At 38.4% G+C, this 23,325-nt stretch overlaps 1 protein-coding gene across 1 annotated transcript in view; it reads left to right on the top strand.

Moving 5' to 3' along the window:
* Window positions 1–578: 578 nt before the first annotated feature.
* The window catches only part of LOC136125416 (cation channel sperm-associated targeting subunit tau-like), a 44,884-nt gene continuing 22,137 nt past the window's right edge, over window positions 579–23,325 (top strand). Inside the window, 3 exon segments of the mRNA XM_065880168.1 lie at window positions 579–794; window positions 8,917–8,974; window positions 12,266–12,324. Of these exon segments, the coding sequence (XP_065736240.1) occupies window positions 579–794; window positions 8,917–8,974; window positions 12,266–12,324 (333 nt within the window).

The following is a 23,325-nucleotide window of genomic DNA, read 5'->3' as shown; positions in this document are numbered from 1 at the left end:
TAAGACGAAACATGATTAGAGGTGGAGCCAAGGTCTTCCCATCACTAAAGGGGAAAGAAGGCCCTAAATAGCCATCCAAGTTCACTGGAGCATTTCAGGGAGGGAAGGACCCCAAACTTTTATGGCTCTGTTGGTTGCGGGTGCCCAAGTCTCTAACTTGTCTGAACCTATAGGAGGAAAAGTCACTTGGATTCAGCTTATAGAATTTAGGCAGGGTTCACAATGGGGAAGGGAACTAACATGACCTTGTGGATAGCGCTCTTTTGGTCAGTTGAATGTACTGTTGTTTCTACATCTGAATGTGTAGTAGGAATCATTGTGTTATATACTTGTTCGTGTCCACCCCATAAGTGCCAGAGGGATTGGAAGAGCTATATTTAGAGAGGTGCTGGTGGGAATTATAAATCACTACCCAACTTGTCTCCCTGTGCCCTCCCAGATGGTCTAACAGAAAAATTATAGAATCCTAGGAGGACAGAGGGAAATCACAGCCTCCATTAAGAACTTAAAGGCAGCTGGGAAAATAAGAGATGTGTTATCTCAGTACAGCATCCCTGTGTGGCTAGTGAGATTTGCTAATGGAGTTGGAGACTTACAGTGGATTATCACCAACTGAATCCAGTTGTTGCTTCCATATCCAAGCCATTCCAGATATTGTGACTGTAACTGAATCCACTGCCCAGACTGATGGCGTTTGGTATGCTATCCTGGATGTGGCCAACACCACCTTCGCTGTACCACTGACACCTGAGGACCAAGATCAGTTTGCGTATGTTTTTAGTACTCTCCCAGAGGTAACTACTCACCCGCCATTAGCCAGCAGTGGGTGGGTCAGGATTTAGCATGAGTGCTTCTACATTCAGATTTCCACAGCTTTCTCTATATGGATGATATCCTATTGGTTAGCAAGTCTAAAGCCTTAATCTCAACAGCCTTGAAAATGGTATTATCACATTCCACCAGCAGAAGGGCTAGTAAACCCTGACAAAATTCGGGGGACTACTTACCAGGTGAAGTTTATTAAGCCTATTTGGAAAGATTAATAATGTCAGTCCTCTGGCAGTCAAAAAAAAGCAAAAACAGAAACTGTTGTCTCTCTGCCCCACCCCCTCCTGCCAACACTGTAAAAGAAGGCCCAGCACCTTGCTTGTATGAGGGGCAGTACGTGCCTCACTTGGGCATTCTACATGGTTCTTTATCTCGTCTAACCTACAAATCAGCATCTTTTCAGTGGGGCCCAAGCCACAAGCTGAGTTAGAAGCTATCCAGCAAGCTGTGATACACTATCTTTGGGCCCCTACAATCCTTTTTTTAAAAAATAAATGTATTTATTTATTTATTTATTTTTGGCTGTGTTGGGTCTTTATTGCTGTGCGCGGGCTTCCTCTAGTTGTAGCTAGTGGGGGCTACTCTTCGATGCGGTGCGCGGGCTTCTCATTGCAGTGGCTTCTCTTTGTTGTGGAGCACGGGCCCTAGGCACGTGGGCTTCAGTAGTTGTGGTATGCTAGCTCAGTAGTTGTTGGCGGATGGACTTAGTTGCTCCGCAGCATGTGGGATCTTCCCAGACCAGGCCTCAAACCTGTGTCCCCTGCATTGGCAGGTGGATTCTTAACCACTGCACCACCAGGGAAGTCCCCCTACAGTCCTAATGACTCCTTTGAGCTACAAATCTCTGTGCTGATTTAGAGCCTCTGCCTGAAGACCTCTCTTAGGGTTTTGGACTTCTTCTCCTTTGGCACAGGTACCAGGTTTACCCCTTTTGAAAAGCAGTTATTACCTTGATTACCTAGTACCAGGAGTTACTGAGCTTTTGTCAAAAGTGAACACCTTACTTGTATGAACTCCGTGACTCTTCGGCTTATTATTCTTATTTTAGGATGGGTCAAGTTGGACCCCGCAACTAACAAGGTGGAAAGGGCCCAGTAAGCCTCGCTTGTCAAATGGAAATGGTATATTCAAGAACACAGACAGCCTGGCCCAGCAGTATCTCAGCCTTTCATGAAAATGTGGCAATTACACCTTTGGGAAGACCTTATTCCTCCCTCTGCCCCTGAAGAAAATCCTTGGCTCAATGGGGCTTTTGCTGTAAATAATCAAGTCCTTTGTTTCTGACTCAGGAGTCTTCTGCTAGCATTCATGAAACTGTAGCAGGAGAGCTTCATAGCTTGTAAGTAGGTAAAATCCTAGGACCTGTACCGTTCTTGATAGTTTTGGCAATGAGAATGGGATACTGACAAGAGACAAGGCTTTCTGGAAGAGGAAGGAAAAAGGGCCCCTACAGGCTGGGTTAAGGATTGTGCGATTTCCTGGATTTTAGTAGCAAGTGCTCTCACCCAAGTGGTGGTGATGGTGGGGAAGGGGCGAGCAGTAGGCGTCTTCCACTTATCGTACCTGTAAATAACTGTTCAGAGGCTGAGTGGTGAGAGACAGGATTTAAAGAAAAACAGCCAGTGAGCTTTATTTGTTGCTCACTCCCCTCTGGGGATGGAGGTGGGGGTGGGGAAGAAAGGGATGACCTCATCTGCTTTCAGGAAAAGGCCCTGTATCCTGGGGGAACTTTCCTGGGAGGTGAAGGGTACATAGCTGTACAGCTCTGTTGGATATAGGCCCCAGAGACTCTAGTGTGGAGCTGTAGTAGAATGTGCCAGAAGGAAAGGAGCTCCTGAGCCCAGAGGCACTCTGGAAGCAAGGAGGTGCACAAGTGGGGAGGGGTTCCAGCCCTGAGATAAGGGGCCTCCCTGCTGCTCCAGCTGTCCGCCAAAGGCTAACCTCCCTCACACCCTTGTTCCCCTATGATCCCAGTCTGGAAATAATAATCTCCTGATGGCTAGTGTAGCTGTTGTAGCTCCTAACATGTAGGTTAATCTGAAATCAACTGATAGGGTTTGGGCAAAACTTGCAGTGTGGAGAAAAGTTATGTTAAAGTAACCTTATGGGTAGGGCCTTCTCTGCTGAGTCCGTGTACTGTTGTTATATCTCTCACTGCCCACTGTATATTGAAATTGATGTGTTGCATGCCTATACTGTAAATATTCATAAAGGGTCAAGAGGGAATTCTCCCATTCAAGGCACCACCATGTGTAGATAAGTCCTTGCCATTTGCCACACGTGGGTAGATCAGGATTTAAATAAGTGCCTCCACCCTCTCATGTCTAAAGATACAGATGATGTCCTGTTGGTTAGCAAGTCAAAAACCTCAGTTTCAGAGGCCCTGACTGTGGTGATATCACACCTCTACCAACAGAGGTGGCCGATAAACCCTGACAAATTCAGGGGCCTGCTTGCCAAGTAAATTTTCTTGAGACTATGTGGACAGATTCACAGTGCTCAGTTCCTTTGGCAGTCAAAGAAAAAGTGCTGTCTCTTTGGCCACACACCACCTAAAAGGAGGCCCAACATATTTTTGAACTCTTTGGGAATGGGAGACGATATGTACATCACTTTGGGCATTCTACTTAGCGCTTTATGTCACCTAACTTGCAAATCAACATGCTTCAAGTAAGGCCTAAAGCAGCAGGCTTTTCTGGTCAAATGGTAGTAGTGTGTTCAGGAGTGCATCTGACCTGGTCCTAGCATCATTTTGGTTTTGTATGAAAAAGTGGCAGCTTATCCTTCATTCTGCCACCTGAAGCAAAGCCACTGACTCAGTGGAGCCCTGGATTCACAGATGTGCTCCTGAATACCTGGGCCAGCTTCACTCATGGTTCAGATAAGCTGAACATTGGGCTACTGTGGCTATTCAGCCTAAAGGTCAGCCATGCAGAATCAAAAATGGATGTGGTTATTCCACTCAGCTGGACGGAACTCTGGTCAATACTCCACTTTAAGACCTTGTTACATCTTGCTTACTCTGGAGCTATTTCCAATGGTCTAGCTACTTGGCTTGCCATTTGAAAAACTACAAACTGGCAGGTTAAAGACACCCCTCTTTGGGGCTGCAAACTATAGAACCAAATTGCTGCTACTAAAAGACCCATCTAGGTCAGTTATGTAGATGTACAGAGTAAGGGCATGTGCTCCGTGAGACTGACTGTAATCAAGCTGCTCATTGAGCCTCTCCTCCACAGATTGCCCCCATTGCTGTTTGGATTTATCATTGTACCGGACATGACAACACATCCACCATCATAGCTGGGCATAAAGTAAAGATGTCAACTTTGGTAAAGTTTCTGATGCAGAGGCTGCCGCTGCATGCCAGATTTGACTCCTCAAGAGTTGACCCATTTACCTTGCAGTGAGAGAGCTTCATTGCAGGAATCCCACCTGCTTCTAACACTGGACTTTGGGCTCCTTTTGAGGGTAATCGGTTGACAATTTTTCAGTTTATCGTGTTACTTTCAGTCCAGTCAGACGACTTCAGTTACTCTATTGTAGTGCTTGAAAATGTTCTTGGTCGTGTCTTTGGCTTTCTGGCTCATTTGCAGTCTGAAAACAGTTTGCAAAAGCCACTTTAAAAAGGGCTAATAATTCTATCAAACATTTAGAGATGAGCTAACACCAATCCTTCTCAAACTCTTCCAAAATATAGCAGAGGGAGGAACACTCCCAAACTCATTCTACGAGGCCACCATCACCATGATACCAAAGCCAGACAAATATGTCACAAAAAAAGAAAACTCCAGGCCAGTATCACTGATGAACATAGATGAAAAAATCCTCAACAAAATACTAGCAAACAGAATCCAACAGCACATTAAAAGGATCACACACCATGATCAAGTGGGGTTTATCCCAGGAATGCAAGGATTCTTCAATATATGCAAATCAATCAATGTGATACACCATATTAACAAACTGAAGAAGAAAAAAACATATTATCATCTCAATAGATGCATAAAAAGCTTTTGACAAAATTCAACACCCATTTATGATAAAAACTCTCCAGAAAGTGGGCATAGAGGGAACCTACCTCAACATAATAGAGGCCATATATGACAAATCCACAGCAAACATCATTCTCGATGGTGAGAAACTGAAAGCATTTCCTCTAAGATCAGGAACAAGACAAGGATGTCCACTCTCACCACTATTGTTCAACATAGTTTTGGAAGTCCTAGCCATGGCAATCAAAGAAGAAAAAGAAATAAAAGGAATACAAATTGGAAAAGAAGTAAAACTGTCACTGTTTGCAGATGACATGATACTATACATAGAGAATCCCGAAGATGCCACCAGAAAATGACTCGAGCTAATCAATGAATTTGGTAAAGTTGCAGGATACAAAATCAATGCACAGAAATCTCTTGCATTCCTATACACTAATGATGAAAAATCTGAAAGTGAAATCAAGAAAACACTCTCATTTACCATTGCAACAAAAAGAATAAAATATCTAGGAATAAACCTACCTAAGGAGACAAAAGACCTGTATGCAGAAAATTAGAGCCTCACTCTAATTATTGATGTTTGACTGCTGACAGCTCCTTTCTGGCTCATTTCGGCAAGCTGATAAGAAGTCCTAAGTGTGCCCTCTTTTGGTGCCATACAAACATCTTCTTCCATATGGGAGCTCTCAGTCCCAACATTTAACCACCATAAAACCCTTAAACCTGTCTCCTTTCCCTGCTATCAGGTGTCAGGCTTTGCTGCTCCATTCTTGACACTATCAAGAAACAGTTTTGAAACTCTTGGCACCTACGACATTAAAATAAGCCCAACATATTTTGGGGTTCTAGAAGCAACAGGTCTTATGTCTTTAATCCATTTTAGGTTGATTTTTGTGTATGGTATGAGATAAAGGTCAAATTTCATTTTTTTGCATGTGGATATCCAGTTGTTCCAACACCATTTATTAAAAAGATTATTCTTTCCCCAGTGTGGATTCTTGGCATGGTTTTCAAAGATCAGTTGACCATATATGTGTGGGTTTATTTCTGGACTCTGTGTTCTGTTCCATTTTCTATTCTGTTCCATTGGTTTATATGTCTGTTTTATACAAGTGATATACAGTTTTGCTTACTGTAACTAACAGTCAACAAAATGAAAAGGCAACCCATAGCATGTGCAAAAATATTTACAAATTATATATCTAATGAAGGGTTAATATCCAAAATATATAAGAAACTACTACACCTCAATAGCAAGAAAACCCACATAACCCAATTAAACAACAGGCAAAGGAACTGAACAGACATTTCTCCAAAGAAGGCATGCAAATGACCAAAAAAAAAAGGTGCTGAACATCACCAATCACCAGGGAACTACAAATCAAAACAACAATGAGATTTCACCTCACACTTGTAAGGATGGCATTTATTAAAAAAAAAAAAAAAAGATAAACAAGTGACAAGTGTTGGTGAGGATGTGGAGAAAAGGGAACCCTTGTACACTTGGTGGGAATGTAAATTGGTGCAGCCACATTGGAAAACAGTATGGAGGTTCCTCAAAAAATTAAATATAGAACTACCAGATGATCCAGCAATCCCACTCCTGATATATATTCAAAGGAATTGAAACCAGGATCTCAAAGAGATATTTGCCTTCCCATGTTCACTGCAACATTATTCACAATAGGCAAGATATGGAAGCAACCTAAGTGTCCATCAGTGGATGAATGGATAAAGGGAATGTGGTAAAGATACACAATGAGTATTAATCAGCTGTAAAAAAGAAGAAAAGCCTGCCATTTGAGACAACATGGATGGACCTTGACAGCATTATACTAAGTGAAATAAGTCAGAGAAAGACAAATGCTTTATGATTTCACTTATATGTGAAACCTAAAACAAAAAAACTAAACTCATTTGTACAGAGAACAGATTGGTGGTTGCCAGAGGTGCATTTTGGGGGTGGATGAAATGGGTGAAGGTTGTTGAAAGGTACAAACTTTCTGGTTATAAGATAAATAAGTCCTTGGTTTGTGATGTATAGGGTGGTTAACAATACTATGTTGTATACTTGAAAGTTGCAGAGAATAAATCTTAAATGTTCTCATCATAAGAAAAAAATTATAAATGTGTGGTGATGGATGTAAACTAAGCTTATTGTGTAATCATTCTATAATATATACATATATAAAATCATTATGTATACTTAAAACTAATACAATGTTTTATGTCAATTATATTTCAATGCAAAATAAATAAAAAGTTTTTAAGCATGTAGGAAATTTTAGAAGTTACAAACCAAAAATATTATAATAATCGCTTTTATATTTACCTACATAGTTACCTTTTCTGGAGTTCTTTGTTAATATGGGCTTGAGTTACTGTCTAGTATGTTTTCTTCCATCCTGAGAGACTCCCTTATCATTTCTTGTAAAACAAAAATAATAGTGACAGACACCTCTAACTTTTGTTGATCCAGGAATGTCTTAATTCTTCTTCATTTTTGAAGGATGGTTTTGCTTGTTATATAATTCTTGGTTGACAGTCTTTTTCTTTCCACTGTCTACTAACTTACATGGTTTGTGACGAGAAATTGGCTGTTAATCTTACTGAAGAATTTTTATATGTGATGAGTCACGTTTTTTCTTGCTGCTTTCAAGTTCTCTCTTTGTCTTTTAGGAGTTTTATTATGTCTTGGTGTATATATCTTTGAGTTTATCCTCCTTGAAGTGTGTTGAGCTTTTTGGATGTGTAGATTCATGTCCTTTACTAACTTTGGGAAGTGTCTGGCCATTATTTCTTCAAATATTCTTTCTGGCCATTTCTTTTCTCCTTTGACTCCCATAATGTGTATGTTGGTACACTTGATTGTTGTCCCCAGGGTCCTTTAGGCTCTGTTCATTTTTTTCATTCTTTTTTTTCTTCCTGCTTTTCAGGCTGGATAATTTTAATTTCCTATCTTCAATTCAGTGATTCTTTCTTCTATCTGCTCGATATGCTGTTGAACTTCTTAAGAGTTTTTCATTTCAGTTATTGTACTTTCTGATCCAGAATTTCTATTTGGTTCCATTTTATAATTTCTACCTCTTTATTTACATTTTGTTTATATATTGGTTTCTTGATTTCCTTTAGTTGTTTGCCCATGGTTTCCTTTTGCTCTAAGAGCATATTTAAGAAAGTCATTTTAAAATCCTTGTCTATTAAGTTCAATATCTGGGCTTCCTCACAGGCCATTTCTGTCAAGTTTTTTCCTATGAATGGGCCATATTTCCTATATCTTTGTATGTCTTGTGATTTTTTGTTGGAAATTGGGCATTTTAAATATTATCATATAACTCTGGAAATTCTTCTCCATCTCTAGGGTACTGTTGTTGATTTTTGAGGGCTGTGGTCACATGTTTCTTTAGTGACCTATCCAAACTATTGTTTTGCAAAGACTGTAAATTCTTTGCCATTTGTGGTCAGTCACTGAAGTCTCTCTTCCGTTATCTCAGTGGCCAGCTAATGACCTTACAGATTTCTTAAAACACCAAAATTTAGCTGCCCCTTTTTGCATTAACCAGTCCCTGGTTGCTATAAGTTTTGTATTAGATTATGGAGTTTGAAATAGTTGATCTGTGAGCCTTTGACATTTATATTTGTTTCAGTGAAGGGACCAATTCTGTGAGCACCCTACTCTACCATTTTCCATCATATCACTTCTCCATTCTCCTTTGATATATGCTTTCTTTTATGTTAATATTATTTTTATTTTACATTTTAAGTTACTATTTTTGTTCCCTGGGGCTTAGGGGAGTAAGAAGAGATCAATAATATACAAAGTAGTATCATGTACTTTTTTGATGCTTGCCATTTCCTACCCCAACAACCTACTACTACAATGTTTCAGCCATGCAAGTTATCTCACCACCTGCAGGTGTACTGGTTATAGTAGAAATGAATTATTTTCCTTATATAAGATAAATCCAAATGGTAACATTAGATCTCATTTTATTATTATTTATAGCTATCAATAATGCTAAGTTTAAAAATTATATTGATATTTAATTATTTTTTTCTATTCACTTTTTCTGGTCTATATTTATTTCAGAGTTCACATTGTTCCTGTAGCACAGTGAATGAATATTTAAATATCCCTAATGGTGTAGGTAAGTTATTATTTGTATATATGGTTGTAATTTTCAAATATTGAAATATTCAAATATTCAAATATATGTTCTCAAATTGAGAACATAAACTCATGTAAAACAATTACTATCAAGACTTTCCTTCAAAATATAAATTACACTATGATGTTTATGATTACTGGCATGAAAAACCTATGGAATTACAATATTAGTGGGAAATCAAGCAAAGCAAGATCCTAGGTAATATTGATGGCCTTAAGATCCTAGGTAATATTTATTTTACATGCATTATTATATAATATTACTAAGCCATTTAATACATTTATCTGTGTTTACAAACATTCTGGCTATCTATAGATCTATCTAGTGAAGTTTTTCTAATTCAAGGAATTGTTCTGTGATATTGTTATGGAGACACATTTGATATATCAGTAAACCCAAAGATAATCAAGATAACAACTAGTACAGCATGAGCATGGAACAACCAGATCAGACAATGCTGCTGGATCAGAGTTCTGGAAGTCCCCTGCTGTGTCATGTTGGGGTTGAAGGAAATGGGAGATTCCTAAGGGAATCAAGATAGCCAGGGCAATGAATCTAAGATGGATACTTGGATATCTTGAGGCAGCAACTTTTTACAAATTAGTACAGAAATGTTTTAATATTCAATAATTGGGACAGTTATGACTGTGTAGTAACTGAATATCCATCCAGAGGAGACTGTAGTAATCTAATTAAAATGAAGAGAAAATAAGAATAAAACACTTGACAGGGAGGATGAAAAAGCAGGCACGTTTCTTTGTAACATGAAAGCATCCTTGAGTAGTAGAGAGTGTTCTCCAATTAGGAACTTATGGGGAAATAGAAGATGAAAAAATATATTAAAAAAAAAAGACATAACAGGGAAAATATCAGATGAAATTGTAACTGAGAAGTGTATTTTTAGAATAAAGTCCCCAAAAGGGAAATTTGACTTATCTTGAATAGTTGAATGTCATGAAATGAAAATTATTACAAATTAATGTTTTAGCCATATATGTGTTTGTTTTTATCCATATGCATACATATGGATATGTATTTATATATCTGTTCTACACAATAATAACAGTTCTAAGAATATATGTTGGGGTACAGGAAGCTATTTTAGAACAAAGGATGTCAGTTCCAGGAATACTTTAAATGTCAGGAAAAATTTAAAGTACACCTAAATTATTATTTATTTTAGAAGAGAAAGTGACCATTTGGAATAACATTCATGAGTAATAAGAGAGTACCAATAATATGATGCCTCCAAAACTTTCATTCTAATATCCTTTGGAGTCTTCTAATCATAAAAGAACTTTTGGAGTAAATCTGCTAGAACAGCAAGCAAGCTCCTTATTTTATTATTTCTGACTATTGCTTGAAAAGGGGAAATAGTGTATCAAATAATAGAAAATATTGTTGAGGGGGTAAACCGGATCTCACCCCTGCCTTGCCACTAATTATCTCTGGACCTTAGGCAACCACTTGTCTTATAAAAGCCTCAATTTTCCCATTTTAAAAATTAAAGAATGGAACTAGATACTAAGAATAAATATTTCAGTACTCCCTTGCAGTTTCCTTATATTGCCTTATAATTTTCATAACTTTGTAGACATTTCACATACATTAATTTATTTAATCTTCATAAATACAACCCTGTTAGGTTGACACTATTATACTAATTTTATAGATGAGGCAACTGAGGCATGGAAAGGCTGAGTAGTTTGACAATTCTGTAAAAGAAGTCTGTGAAACAAGCCAGTGGTCCAATCTCCTCTGAAGAGTAAAGAGCCTTTATAAGCAGTGGCAAATCAAATACAGAATTGGAAAGAACATCTATGGTGTATCTTTTAAAAAGTAAATGCTTAGGGAGGAAAACAGGGCTTATTTTCTTATTGTTCACTCCTATTTGCTCTTGGGCAGGTCATAACTTTTCTGGATTTTTTTCTCATTTTTAAAATGAGAAAGATGGTTTTAAGACTGTTTGGTCTCCTATTTCTCTAGAAGGCTATTTTCCTAAATTTATATCTGAACAGAGCCTTTTAAAAACGATTCAAGATTCCTAAATATATATTTTAAATGATTTTATTATACTTTGCATTACACCCTTCAGTTTATTTATGTAGACCAGTCTTATATAATTAACCTAATTCTTCTATAGATACATTATATAAGATAAACTGCAGTATATTAAAGTTTATTTAGTAAGGTTCAGCACTCTTGCTAAATTCCTTGAATTATCATTACCTTTAAGCAAATTAGAGGCATATGCCTAGCCCAGTTCCTTTGGAGCTACTTTCATAGATACCCTCTGACTCCTGATATATATGCACATATTTTTAGCCTAGCACCACAATTCATTGAAGAATATGGTCGTTCCACTCCATACTTTTATAAATTCTTTAAGTTTATTACATAAGAATCCTCTCTAGGGTCATGAATTGAATTAAGGAAATATAGAATTATTCATGAAATGTATCTAGAATGTAGATTGTCTGTCCACACAGCTTTACAGAGTTGGGTATGTATAGCAAATGAATGATGGAAGATTACCCAAATGACTGCTAGAGGATAGGCTAAAATGAGGCTCCAAGAAGGATTAGTAAAAGCAATCTTTTAAACATGCAGTCAAGCATAGCTCTGATAAGGTGCCTAATCTTTTAACAGCTACAAAAACATTCAGAACCACCTAGAGTGCAATGGTGATATTTTTTTTTTGTTTTTACTTCATTTTTTGAACTGGCATTGAGCCAGAAAAGTAGAAGTATTCAATACATTGACTATAATCTGACTACAAGACAATCTTTGATGTACATAAAGTATGGTGCATGATGACATTTAACTTTAATAACTTTATGTATTTTAACAATGCTATTCAAATTAGTAGTCAGAGTTACTAGATGACAGACCCAAGGGTGCAGTGTGTCAGGGGTCAGAATAGAGGGAGTAGTAACGATGGTAACAATAACAGCAAAACTTCCATTCATTTGTGCTTATTATGTCCCAGACACAGTATTAGATGCTTTAGCCCTTTAAATCACACAATCCTATGAGAGAGGATCTTTACCCTTTGACAGATGACAAAACTGAGACAGAGAGAGGCAAGATAACTTGTCCAAATTTAGATAGTTAGTTGTTGCAGAGACTATTTGAGTCTAGGCAGTCTGGCTCCAGAGCCTGTGCCCTTAACTGCTGTGCTACATAGTCATTCGAGACATGTCTGAAGAACATGCTTGTCAAATGCCACAAGTGCTAACTTAATTATATCATTTTTTCATTCTTTTTCAGATGAGTTAATGCAAGATAAGGCCTATGGACAGAAAAATACAAATAGAAAAGGAAAATCAGTAAGTAGATTGATATATCCTTTAAAAACCATTGTTAACATTTTACATTGTTTTGAATTAATTTTTACTGAATATTCTGTCATCAAGAAAGCATATACTTTATTGTGAATTTGTAAATTTTATTTATATTATTTATCATAGTTTATTATAAATTATTATAAAGCAATATAAATATAACATTAACTTCAGCAGGTTATAGTATTTAATTCTTCTGCGTCTCCCAAAATGGCTGTTGTTTAATGGGCAACTCACAATAGCACCAGGGAAGCATAAACTATCTTTGCCCAGCTGTTGGGACATGAACAGTTTTACAGAAGCCATTCTCCTCATCCCAATTTTCCATTAATACTTGAAATTAACTGTACTGGATTCCTTTTTTTACACTGTGAGAATTTTCAGTTGTTCAAGATTCAGCTGTCTAAATGCCATGCCAGGCTAATAGCAGTATTGCACAAATGGAACAAGGGTTGTGTGGCTTGGGATGAGGATCGGGCAAGAAAGAAACACTGAGATGAAAGGCAAGAAGAGAAAGGAGAACTTGGTCTACTTCATATTTTGCACTCAGTAGGTATGAACCATGCTGACACAGGGGAGAAGATTCTAAGCCCTTAAAGAATTGTCAGTACTTTTCCTCATAATTTTTAATGACTGACTCCTTAATCCAAGACACTGGAACCCCATGCTAATACTGTTTTGTAGGGAGTAGAATTTGATATAAGAATGTCTTGGACTACACGCAGAAGGGTTTAGTCACTTTAAAGACAGAAATCCCAATTGTCCAGGACATTACTGATTCTAATTCAATCCAGTTGTCCCAATAAGCCATTAAAATGTCCTGGAAATTTTAATGTTTTGCTATTCAAACTACTTTTTCCAGGCTCATTCATCTAAAAATAGCACAAAAATCCCATCTGATTACTGGCCTAAAATTTATTTAGAAAAAGAGTGGCATAAATCTACCAGGCATCATACTGTTATAGAAAGAGTACAAGATTTTGAGTCAGAAGACTTGAATTCTGGCACCAGTCCCTTCACTATTAGCTGGAGGTTAAATGGGAACAAACCTAGTTGAATGAATCTGAGGTGGATTTTCAGTAGATGAAGCAACCCTCACACAATTTTTCACCTTCCATTTTATTCTTCCATTTATTATCGCAGCCCTAGCAGCCATCCATCTTCTATTTTTTCACGAAACAGGCTCTAATAACCCCACAGGAATCTATCTGACATAGATAAAATTCCGTTTCATCCATATTATACAGTCAAAGATATTTTAGGCACTTTACAACTAATCCTAGCATTACTAATACTAGAATTATTCTCACCCGACCTGCTAGGAGATCCAGACAACAATATTCCAGCAAATCCTCTCAACACACCACCCCATATTAAGCTAGAATGATATTTCCTATTCGCATATGCATCCTACGATCAATTCCCAACAAACTAGGAGGTGTACTAGCCCTAATCGTCTCAATTTTAATTCTAGCATTCATTCCAATATTCCACACATCCAAACAATGAAGTATAACAGTCTGACCTCTTAGCCAGTGCCTATTCTGAGTATTAGTAGCAGATCTACTAACATTAACATGAATTGGAGTACAACCCATAGAACACCACTTCATTATTACCGGACAACTAGCATCCATCTTATACTTCTTTTTAATTCTAGTGCTAATACCAGTAGCTAGCATTATTGAAAGTAATCTCCTAATATGAAGAGTCTTTGTAGTATATTTATTACCCTGGTCTTGTAAACCAGAAAAGGAGAATAATATATCTCCCTAGGACTCCAGGAAAAAGCTCAAGCTCCACCATCAGCACCCAAAGCTGAAACTCTACTTAAACTATTCCCTGATAATTGTTATGGGACATTTCCACAATCTTAAAGTACCATGTCAGTATTAAAATAACATTTTCCCCTCCCATAAATAGCTAATGTATTTCATGCATATGGTATATATCCACGTATATAAGTACATATATATTATATATATAATATATGTGTAATTGTGCATTAATTATCTGCCCCATGCTTATAAGCATGTACATTATATTATTGATATTACATAGAACATAATGGTATTAATAGTACATAGTACATTAAGTCAAATCAATTCCAGTCAACATGCATATCATATCCAATAGATCACAAGCTTAATCAGCAAGCCACGTGAAACCATCAACCCACTTAGCATGTGTCTCTCTTCTAGCTCAGGGTCCATGACTTGTAGGGGTTTCTATTAATGAACTTTATCAGACATCTGGTTTTTACTTTAGGACCATCTCACCTAAAATTGCCCACCCTTACCCCTTAAATAAGACATCTCAGTGGGCTAATGACTAATCAGCCCATGCTCACACATAACTGTGGTTCATGTATTTGGTATTTTTTAATTTTTAAGGGATGCTGTGACTCGGCTATGGCCATCTGAGGACTTAACAAAGTGAAATAAATTGTAACTGGACTTAATTGAATATTATTAACCAGCATTATCAACCATAAGGTGTTATTCAGTCAATGGTTACAGGACATAAGGAAATTACACACACGTACATGTGCATGTACATGTACATAATTACACGCACATACACGTACACATTTATTAAATAGGTAAACGCCCTGCTTAACAAATCCCCTTACCCCCCACTAAGCCCTATGCTCCATATGCCTATAATGCCCTACCAAACCCCCAAAACAAGGTAAGAAACATACAAATACATAGAATTTAATTAATCTATCCAACAAAACACAGACATTTCAATACTCAAGTAAAATAAACCCTAATCATACCAATAAATTACATAGATATATACCACTTATATAGACAGACATCTCCCTAGATTTATCAGCCACTTTTATTAAAATTAAATTTTAAAATTCAACACTAAATCTAATATAAAATACACAAATTAATCATGTACACATTACCACATAATCATGCATACAAACTCAGCCTGTTCATGCAGTTAAGACTTAAAGCAAGGCACTGAAAATACCTAGGTGAGTTTACTAACTCCATAAACACATAGGTTTGGTCCTAGCCTTTCTGTTAGCTTTTAATAAAATTACACATGCAAGCATCCACACCCCAGTTAGAATGCCCTGTAAATCATAAAGATTAAAAGGAGCAGGAATCAAGCACACTACAATAGTAGCTCATAATGCCTTGCTCAACCACACCTGCACAGGAAACAGCAGTGATAAAAATTAAGCCATAAACGCAACTTTGACTAAGTTATATTATCCAAGGTTGGAAAATTTCGTGCCAGCCACCGCAGTCATTTGATAAACCTAAATTCATAGAAAACCTGCATAAAGCATGTGACAGAATAAGTTTTCAAAAAGTTGAATTCTAACTAAGCCATAAAAAGCCATAGCTAAAATAAAAATAAACTACCAGTGACTTTAATATTTCCTGATTACATGACAGCTAAGACTCAAACTGGGATTAGATACCCCACTATGCTTAGCCCTAAACTCAAATAATTACAATGACAAAATTATTCACCAGAGTACTACTAGCAGCAGCTTAAAACTCAAAGAAGTTGGCAGTGTTTCATATCCCTCTAGAGGAACCTGTTCTATAATCAATAAACCTCACCAACCCTTGCTAATTCATCTATATACTACCATCTTCAGCAAACCCTAAAAAGGAACAACAGTAAGCATAATAATTATACATAAAAACATTAGGTCAAGGTGTAACTTATGGAGTGAGTAGAAATGGGCTACATTTTCTATCTCAAGAATATATTTCTTTTTTTTTCCATTTTTTAAAAAAAATCTTTTGGCCACGCTGCACAGCATGTGGGATCTTAGTTCTCTGGCCAGAGATCGAACCCGCAGCCCCTGCATTGGCAGCATAGAGTCTTAACCACTGGGCCACCAGGGAAGTCCCAAGAATATATTTCTTATTACACAAAAGTTTTTATGAAACTAAAAACCAAAGGAGGGGACTTCCCTGGTGGTCCAGTGGGTAAGACTCCATGCTCCCAATGCAGAGGTCCCGGGTTCGATCCCTGGTTGGGGAACTAGATCGCACACGCATGCCGCAACTAAGAAGTCTGCGTGCCGCACCTAAGAGCCCGCATGCTGCAACTAAAAGATCCCTCATGCCACAACTAACGATCCCGCATGCTGCAGTTAAGATCTGGCACAGGCAAAATAAATAAATAAATAAATACTTTTTTTAAAAAAAGGAGGATTTAGTAGTAAATTAAGAATAGAGTGGGGCTTCCCTGGTGGCGCAGTGGTTGAGTCCGCCTGCCGATGCAGGGGACACGGGTTCGTGCCCCGATCCGGGAAGATCCCACATGCCGTGGAGCGGCTGGCCCCGTGAGCCATGGCCGCTCAGCCTGCGCGTCCGGAGCCTGTGCTCCGCAACGGGAGAGGCCATAACAGTGAGAGGCCCGCGTACGGGAAAAAAAAAGAATAGAGTGCTTAATTGAATAAGGCTATGAAGCACACACACACCGCCCATCACCTTTCTCAAGTATTAAAATAATCCTCTATAATCTATTAACAAATACTAATCATATGAGAGGAGACAATTCATAACAAGGTAAGCATACTGGAAAGTGTGCTTGGACAAATCTAAGCATAGCTTAAATAAAGCACCTAGTTTACCACCCAGGAGATTTCATAATTTATGAATACTTTGAACTAACTGTAACCCAAACCTCCCACAATTTAAATTACCACAAGCAAATCAAATAAACCATTAACCTAATAGTTAAAGTATAGGAAATAGAAATTTTAAAATCTTTTGGCGTTATAGAGAAAGTACCGTAAAGGAATGATGAAAGAAGCATTAAAAGTAGTAAAAAGCAAAGCTTACCCCTTTTACCATTTGCATAATGATTTAACTAGTAAACATTTAACAAAAATAACTTAAATACCTTGAAACCAGACAAGCTATTTATGAACAGTTTATTAGAACAAACTCATCTATGTGGCAAAATAATGAGAAGATTTATAAGTAGAGGTGACAAGCCTAATGAGTCTGGTGATAGCTGGTTGTCCAGAAAAAGAATCTTAGTTCAACTTTAAAAATTACCTAAAAAACTATAAATTGTAATGTATTTTTAAATGTTAATCGAAAAAGGTACAGCTTTTTAGAAGTAGGGTACAACCTTATGGAATATTAGTCATAAAAAGAAATGAAATTGAGTTATTTGTAGTGAGGTGAATGGACCTAGAGTCTGTCATACAGAGTGAAGTAAGTCAGAAAGAGAAAAAAAAATAACATATGCTAACACATATATATGGAATCTAAGATGAAAAAAAAGGTCATGAAGAACCTAGGGATAAGACAGGAATAAAGACACAGACCTACTAGGGAATGGACTTGAAGATATGGGGAGGGGGAAGGGTATGCTGTGACAAAGTGAGAGAGTGGCATGGACATATATACACTACCAAACGTAAAATAGATAGCTAGTGGGAAGCAGACACATAGCACAGGGAGATCAGCTCGGTGCTTTGTGACCACCTAGAGGGGTGAGATAGGGAGGGTGGCAGGGAGGGAGACACACAAGAGGGAAGAGATATGGGAACATATGTATATGTATAACTGATTCACTTTGTTATAAAGCAGAAACTAACACACCATTGTAAAGCAATTATACTCCAATAAAGATGTTAAAAAAAAGAAAAAAAGAATCTGCCTGCCAATGCAGGGGACACAGGTTTGATCCCTGGTCCGGGAAGATCCCACATGCCACAAAGCAACTAAGCCCGTGCGCCACAACTACTGAAGCCTGTGCACTTAGAGCCCATGCTCTGCAACAAGAGAAGCCACCTCAATGAGAAGCCCGCGCACCGCAACGAAGAGTAGCCCCTGCTCACTGCAGCTAGAGAAAGGCTGCGCATGGCAACGAAGACCCAACACAGCCATAAATAAATAAATAAACAAACCAAAAAAACCCCAAAACAATGTACTGAAAAACTATAAACCAATGTGGAATCCTAAAAAATTTTCAAACAACCCACAGGAAGGTAAGGAAAGAAAATAAGGAATGAGAAATAGAGGAAACAAACAGAGAATAAATAACAAAATGGCAGACTTAAGTCCCAACATGTCATTGATAACTGATATGGAAATTTAGTAAATGATAAATGGTCTAAATACACCATTTAAAAGACACAGTTGAGAGAGAGCAACTAAGATGGCAGAATAGAAGGGCCCGAAGTTCACCTCCTCTCATGAGCACACCAAAGTCACAACAATCTGCAGAATAACCATCGTTGAAGAAGACTGGGGACTTCTCTTGTGGTCCAGTGGTTAAGACTCCACACTCCCAACGCAGGGGACCCAGGTTTGATCCCTGGTCAGGGAACTAGATCCCACATGCTGCAACTAAGAGCCTGCATGCTGCAACTAAAAGATCCTGAATCCCACAATTAAAGATCCCACATGCCTCAGCGCAGAACCTGTATGCTGCAACTAAGACCTGGCACAGCTAATTAATTAATTAATTAAAAGAAAAAATTAAAACCTACCAGAAAAGACCCTCTACAGCTAAAGACATAAAGATGGAACCACAATGAGACTGGTAGGAGAGGCGGACTCTAGATATAATCAAACCCCATACCCTCCAGGTAGGTGACCCACAAACTGGAGATAATTATATTACAGAGGTTCTCCCACAGGAGAGTTCTGAGCCCCATGTTAGGACCCCCAGCCCAGGGGTTTAGCACCAGGGAGAGGAGCTCCCAGAGCATTTGGCTTTGAAGGCCAGTGGGGCTTGATTGCAGGAGTTCCACAGGATTAGGGGGAATAGAGACTGCCCTCTTAAAGGGTGCACACAAAATCTCACATGCACTGAGAACAAGGGCAAAAGCAGTAATATGAGAGGAGCCTGAGCCAGACCTACCTGCTGGTCTTAGAGGTCTTCTGGGGAGGCAGGGAGCAGCTGTGGACCACCATGGGGATATAGACACTGGTGGTCGATATATCAGGGGGCATTCATTTGCATGAGTTCTCCTGGAGACAGACATTTTGGCACCAAGACCTGCCCCAGCCAACAGCCTGCAGGCTCCAGTGCTGTGAGGCCTCAGGCTAAACAACAAACACAGCCCCACCCATCAGCAGACAGGCTGCCTAAAGACTTCCTAAACCCAAAACTGCCTCTACATATGCCCTGAGACATGACCCTGCCCACTGGAGGACCAAGACCCAGCCCCATCCACCAGGGAGCAGTCACCAACCCCGCCCAGCAGGAAACCTGCACAAGTCTCTAGACAAGCCTCACCCACCAGGAGGCATACACTAGGAGCAAGAAAACTACAGTCCTGCAGCCTGCAGACGGAGTCCACAAACTCAGGCTGGACACTGCCCGGGGACCAGCTGGCCCCTGGCCTTTGGGTGACGAGAGAGGAGTTCACTGCTGGAACACATAGGACATCCCCTACAGAGGGCCACTTCTCCAAGGTTGAGAAACATAACCAACCTACCACATACATAAAAGTACAAATAGCAATTTACACAAAGGAATATATTTCAGACGAAGGAACAAGATAAAACCCCGGAATAAGAACTAAGTGACATGGAGATAGGCAATCTAACCAAAATAGAGTTCAGAGTAATGATCGTAAAGATGATTAAAGAACTTGGGAGGAGAATGGATGCACAGAGCGAGAAATTAGAAGTTTTTAACAAAGAATTAGAAAATATAAAGAACAACCAAACAGAGTTGAAGAATACAATAACTGAAAGGAAAATACACTAAAATTAATCAATAGTACACTAAATGAGGCAGAAGAACAGATCAGTGAGCTGGAAGACAGAGTAGTGGAAATCACTGCTGCCAAACAGAAGAAAGAAAAAAGAATAAAAAGAAATGAGGACAGTTTAAGACAACAGTTCTGGGACAACATCAAGCACACTAATATTTGCATTAGAGGGTTCCCAGAAGGAGAAGAGAGAGAAAAAGGGCCTGAGAAAATATTTGAAGAGGTATTACCTGAAAACTTCTCTAACCTGAGGAAGGAAACAGTCACCCAAATCCAGGAAGTGGGTAAGAGTTCCATACAGGATAAACCCAAGAAGGAACACACCAAGACACTATTAATCAAACTGACAAAAAATAAAGACAAAGGTAAAATATTAAAAGCAACAAGGGAAAAGCAACAAATAATATACAAGGGAATCCCCATATGGTTATCAGCTGATTTTTCAGCAGAAACTGCAGCAGAAATTGCAGGCCAGAAGGGAGTGGCACAATGTATTTAAAGTGATGAAAGGGAAGAACCTACAACCAAGAATACTCTAACCAGCAAGGCTCTCGTTCAGATTTGACAGAGGAGTTTAAAGCTTTACACACAAGCAAAAGCTAAGAGAATTCGGCACCACCAAACCAGCTTTACAACAAATGCTAAAGGAAATTCTCTAGGCAGAAAATAAAAGGACACAACTCGAAACAAGAAAATTACAAATGGGAAAGCTCACTGGTAAAGGCAAACATGCAATAAAGGTAGGAAATGATCCATACACAAATATGCTATCAAAACCAGCAATCATGAGAAGAGGAGAGTACAAGTGTAGGATATTGGAAATGCATTTGAAATTAAGAGGCCAGCAACTTAAAACAATCTTGGATATATACAGACTGTTATATCAAAACCTTATGGTAATTGCAAACCAAAAATCTACAATAGATACACACAAACAAAAGAAATAGCAATCCAAACACAACTCTAAAGATAGTCATCAAATGACAAGAAAAGAGAACAGAAGAGGGAGGGAAGAAAAAAGACCTACAAAAACAAATCCTAAACAATTAACAAAATGGCAATAAGAATATACATATCAATAATTACCTTAAATGTAAATGGATTAAATGCTCCAACCAAAATATATAGACTGGCTGAATGGATACAAAAATAAGACCCATATATATGCTGTCTACAAGAGACCCACTTATGTGGTAGATATATACAATGGAATATTACTCAGCCATTAAAAAAAGAATGAAATAATGCCATTTGCAGCAACATGGATGGACCTAGAGATTATCATACAACGTAAATCAGAGAAAGAGAACTATCATATGATATCACTTATATGTGGAATCTAAAAAGATGATACAAATGAACTTATTTACAAAACAGAAACAGACTCACAGATATAGAAAACAAATTTATGGTTACCATAGTGGAAAGCTGGGGGAGGGATAAATTAGGAGATTGGGATTAACATATACACACTACTGTATATAAAGTAGATAATCAAAAAGGACTACTGTACAGCACAGGGAACTCTACTCAATTTTTTTTTTTTTTTTTTTTGCGGTACGCGGGCCCCTCACTGTTGTGGCCTCTCCTGTTGTGGAGCACAGGCTCCGGACGTGCAGGCTCAGCGGCCATGGTTCACAGGCCCGGCCGCTCCGCAGCATGTGGATCTTCCTCGACCAGGGCACGAACCCGTGTCCCCTGCATCAGCAGGTGGACTCTCAACCACTGCACCACCAGGGAAGCCCTCAATATTCTTTAATAAGCTATATGGGAAAAGAATCTGAAAAAGAATGGATATATGTATAACTAAATCACTTTGCTATACACCTGAAATTAACACAACATTGTAAATCAACTACACCCCCATTAAAAAATAAAAATTAAATTAAAAAAATAGGGAATTCCCTGGCAGTCCGGTGGTTAGGACTCACTGCTGTCACTGCCAGGGCCCCAGGTTCAGTCCCAAAGTTAGTAGAAGGAAAGAAATCATAAAGATCAGAGCATAAATAACTGAAATAGAGATGAAGAAAACAACAGAAAAGATCAATGAAACTAAAAGCTGGTTCTTTGAAAAGATAAACAAAATTGATAAACCTTTAGCCAGACTCATCAAGAAACAAAGGGAGAGGGCTCAAATCAATAAAATTAGAAATGAAAAAGGAGAAGTTAGAGGATCATAAGAGACTACTATAAGCACCTAAATGCCAATAAAATGGACAACCTGAAAGAAATGGACAAATTCTTAGAAACATACAGTCTCGCAAGACTGAATCGGGAAGAAAGAGAAAATTTGGACAGACCAATCACAAGTACTGAAATTGAAACTGTGATTTAAAAACTCCCCAAAAGGGACTTCCTTGGTGGCGCAGTGGTTGAGAGTCCACCTGCTGATGCAGGGGACACGGGTTTGTGCCCCGGTCTGGGAAGATCCCACGTGCCGCGGAGCGGCTGGGCCCGTGAGCCATGGCCGCTGAGCCTGCGCGTCCGGAGTCTGTGCTCCACAACGGGAGAGGCCACAACAGTGAGAGGCCCGCGTATGGCAAAACAAAAAAACAAAAAAAAAAACCTTAAAAACTCCCCAAAAACAAAAGTCCAGAAGCAGATGGCTTCACAGGCGAATTCTATCAAACATTTAGAGAAGAGTTAATACCTATCCTTCTCAAACTATTCCCAAAAAATTGCAGAGGAAGGAATACTTCTGAACTCATTTTATGAGGCCACCATCATCCTGATACCAAAACCAGACAAAGATATTAAAAAAAAATTACAGGCCAATACTACTGATGAACATAGATGCAAAAATCCTCAACAAAATACAAGCAAACCAAATCCAACAATACATTAAAAGAATCATGCGCCATGATCAAGTGGGATTTATCCCAGGGATGCAAGGATTTTTCAATATCTACAAATCAATCAGTGTGATACACCACATCAACAAATTGAAGGAAAAGTCCGTATGATCATCTCAATAGATGCAGAAAAAGCTTTTGACAAATTTCAACACCCATTTATGATAAAAACTCTCCAGAAAGTGGGCATAGAGGGAACATACCTCAACATAATAAAGGCCATGTGTGACAGTTCCACAGCCAACATCGTTCTTAACAGTGAAAAGTTGAAAGCATTTCCTCTAAGATTAGGAACAAGACAAGGATGTCTACTCTTGCCAGTTTTATTCAACATAGCTTTGAAAGTCCTAGTCACAGGAATCAGAGAAGAAAAAGAAATAAAAAGAATCCAAATTGGAAAAGAAGAAG

The sequence above is a fragment of the Phocoena phocoena genome, chromosome 7 (genome assembly GCF_963924675.1).
Source record: "Phocoena phocoena chromosome 7, mPhoPho1.1, whole genome shotgun sequence".
Classification (NCBI taxonomy): domain Eukaryota; kingdom Metazoa; phylum Chordata; class Mammalia; order Artiodactyla; family Phocoenidae; genus Phocoena; species Phocoena phocoena.
Note: the sequence above shows the minus strand (reverse complement) of the source record. Positions and strands in the feature narration are given on the sequence as shown.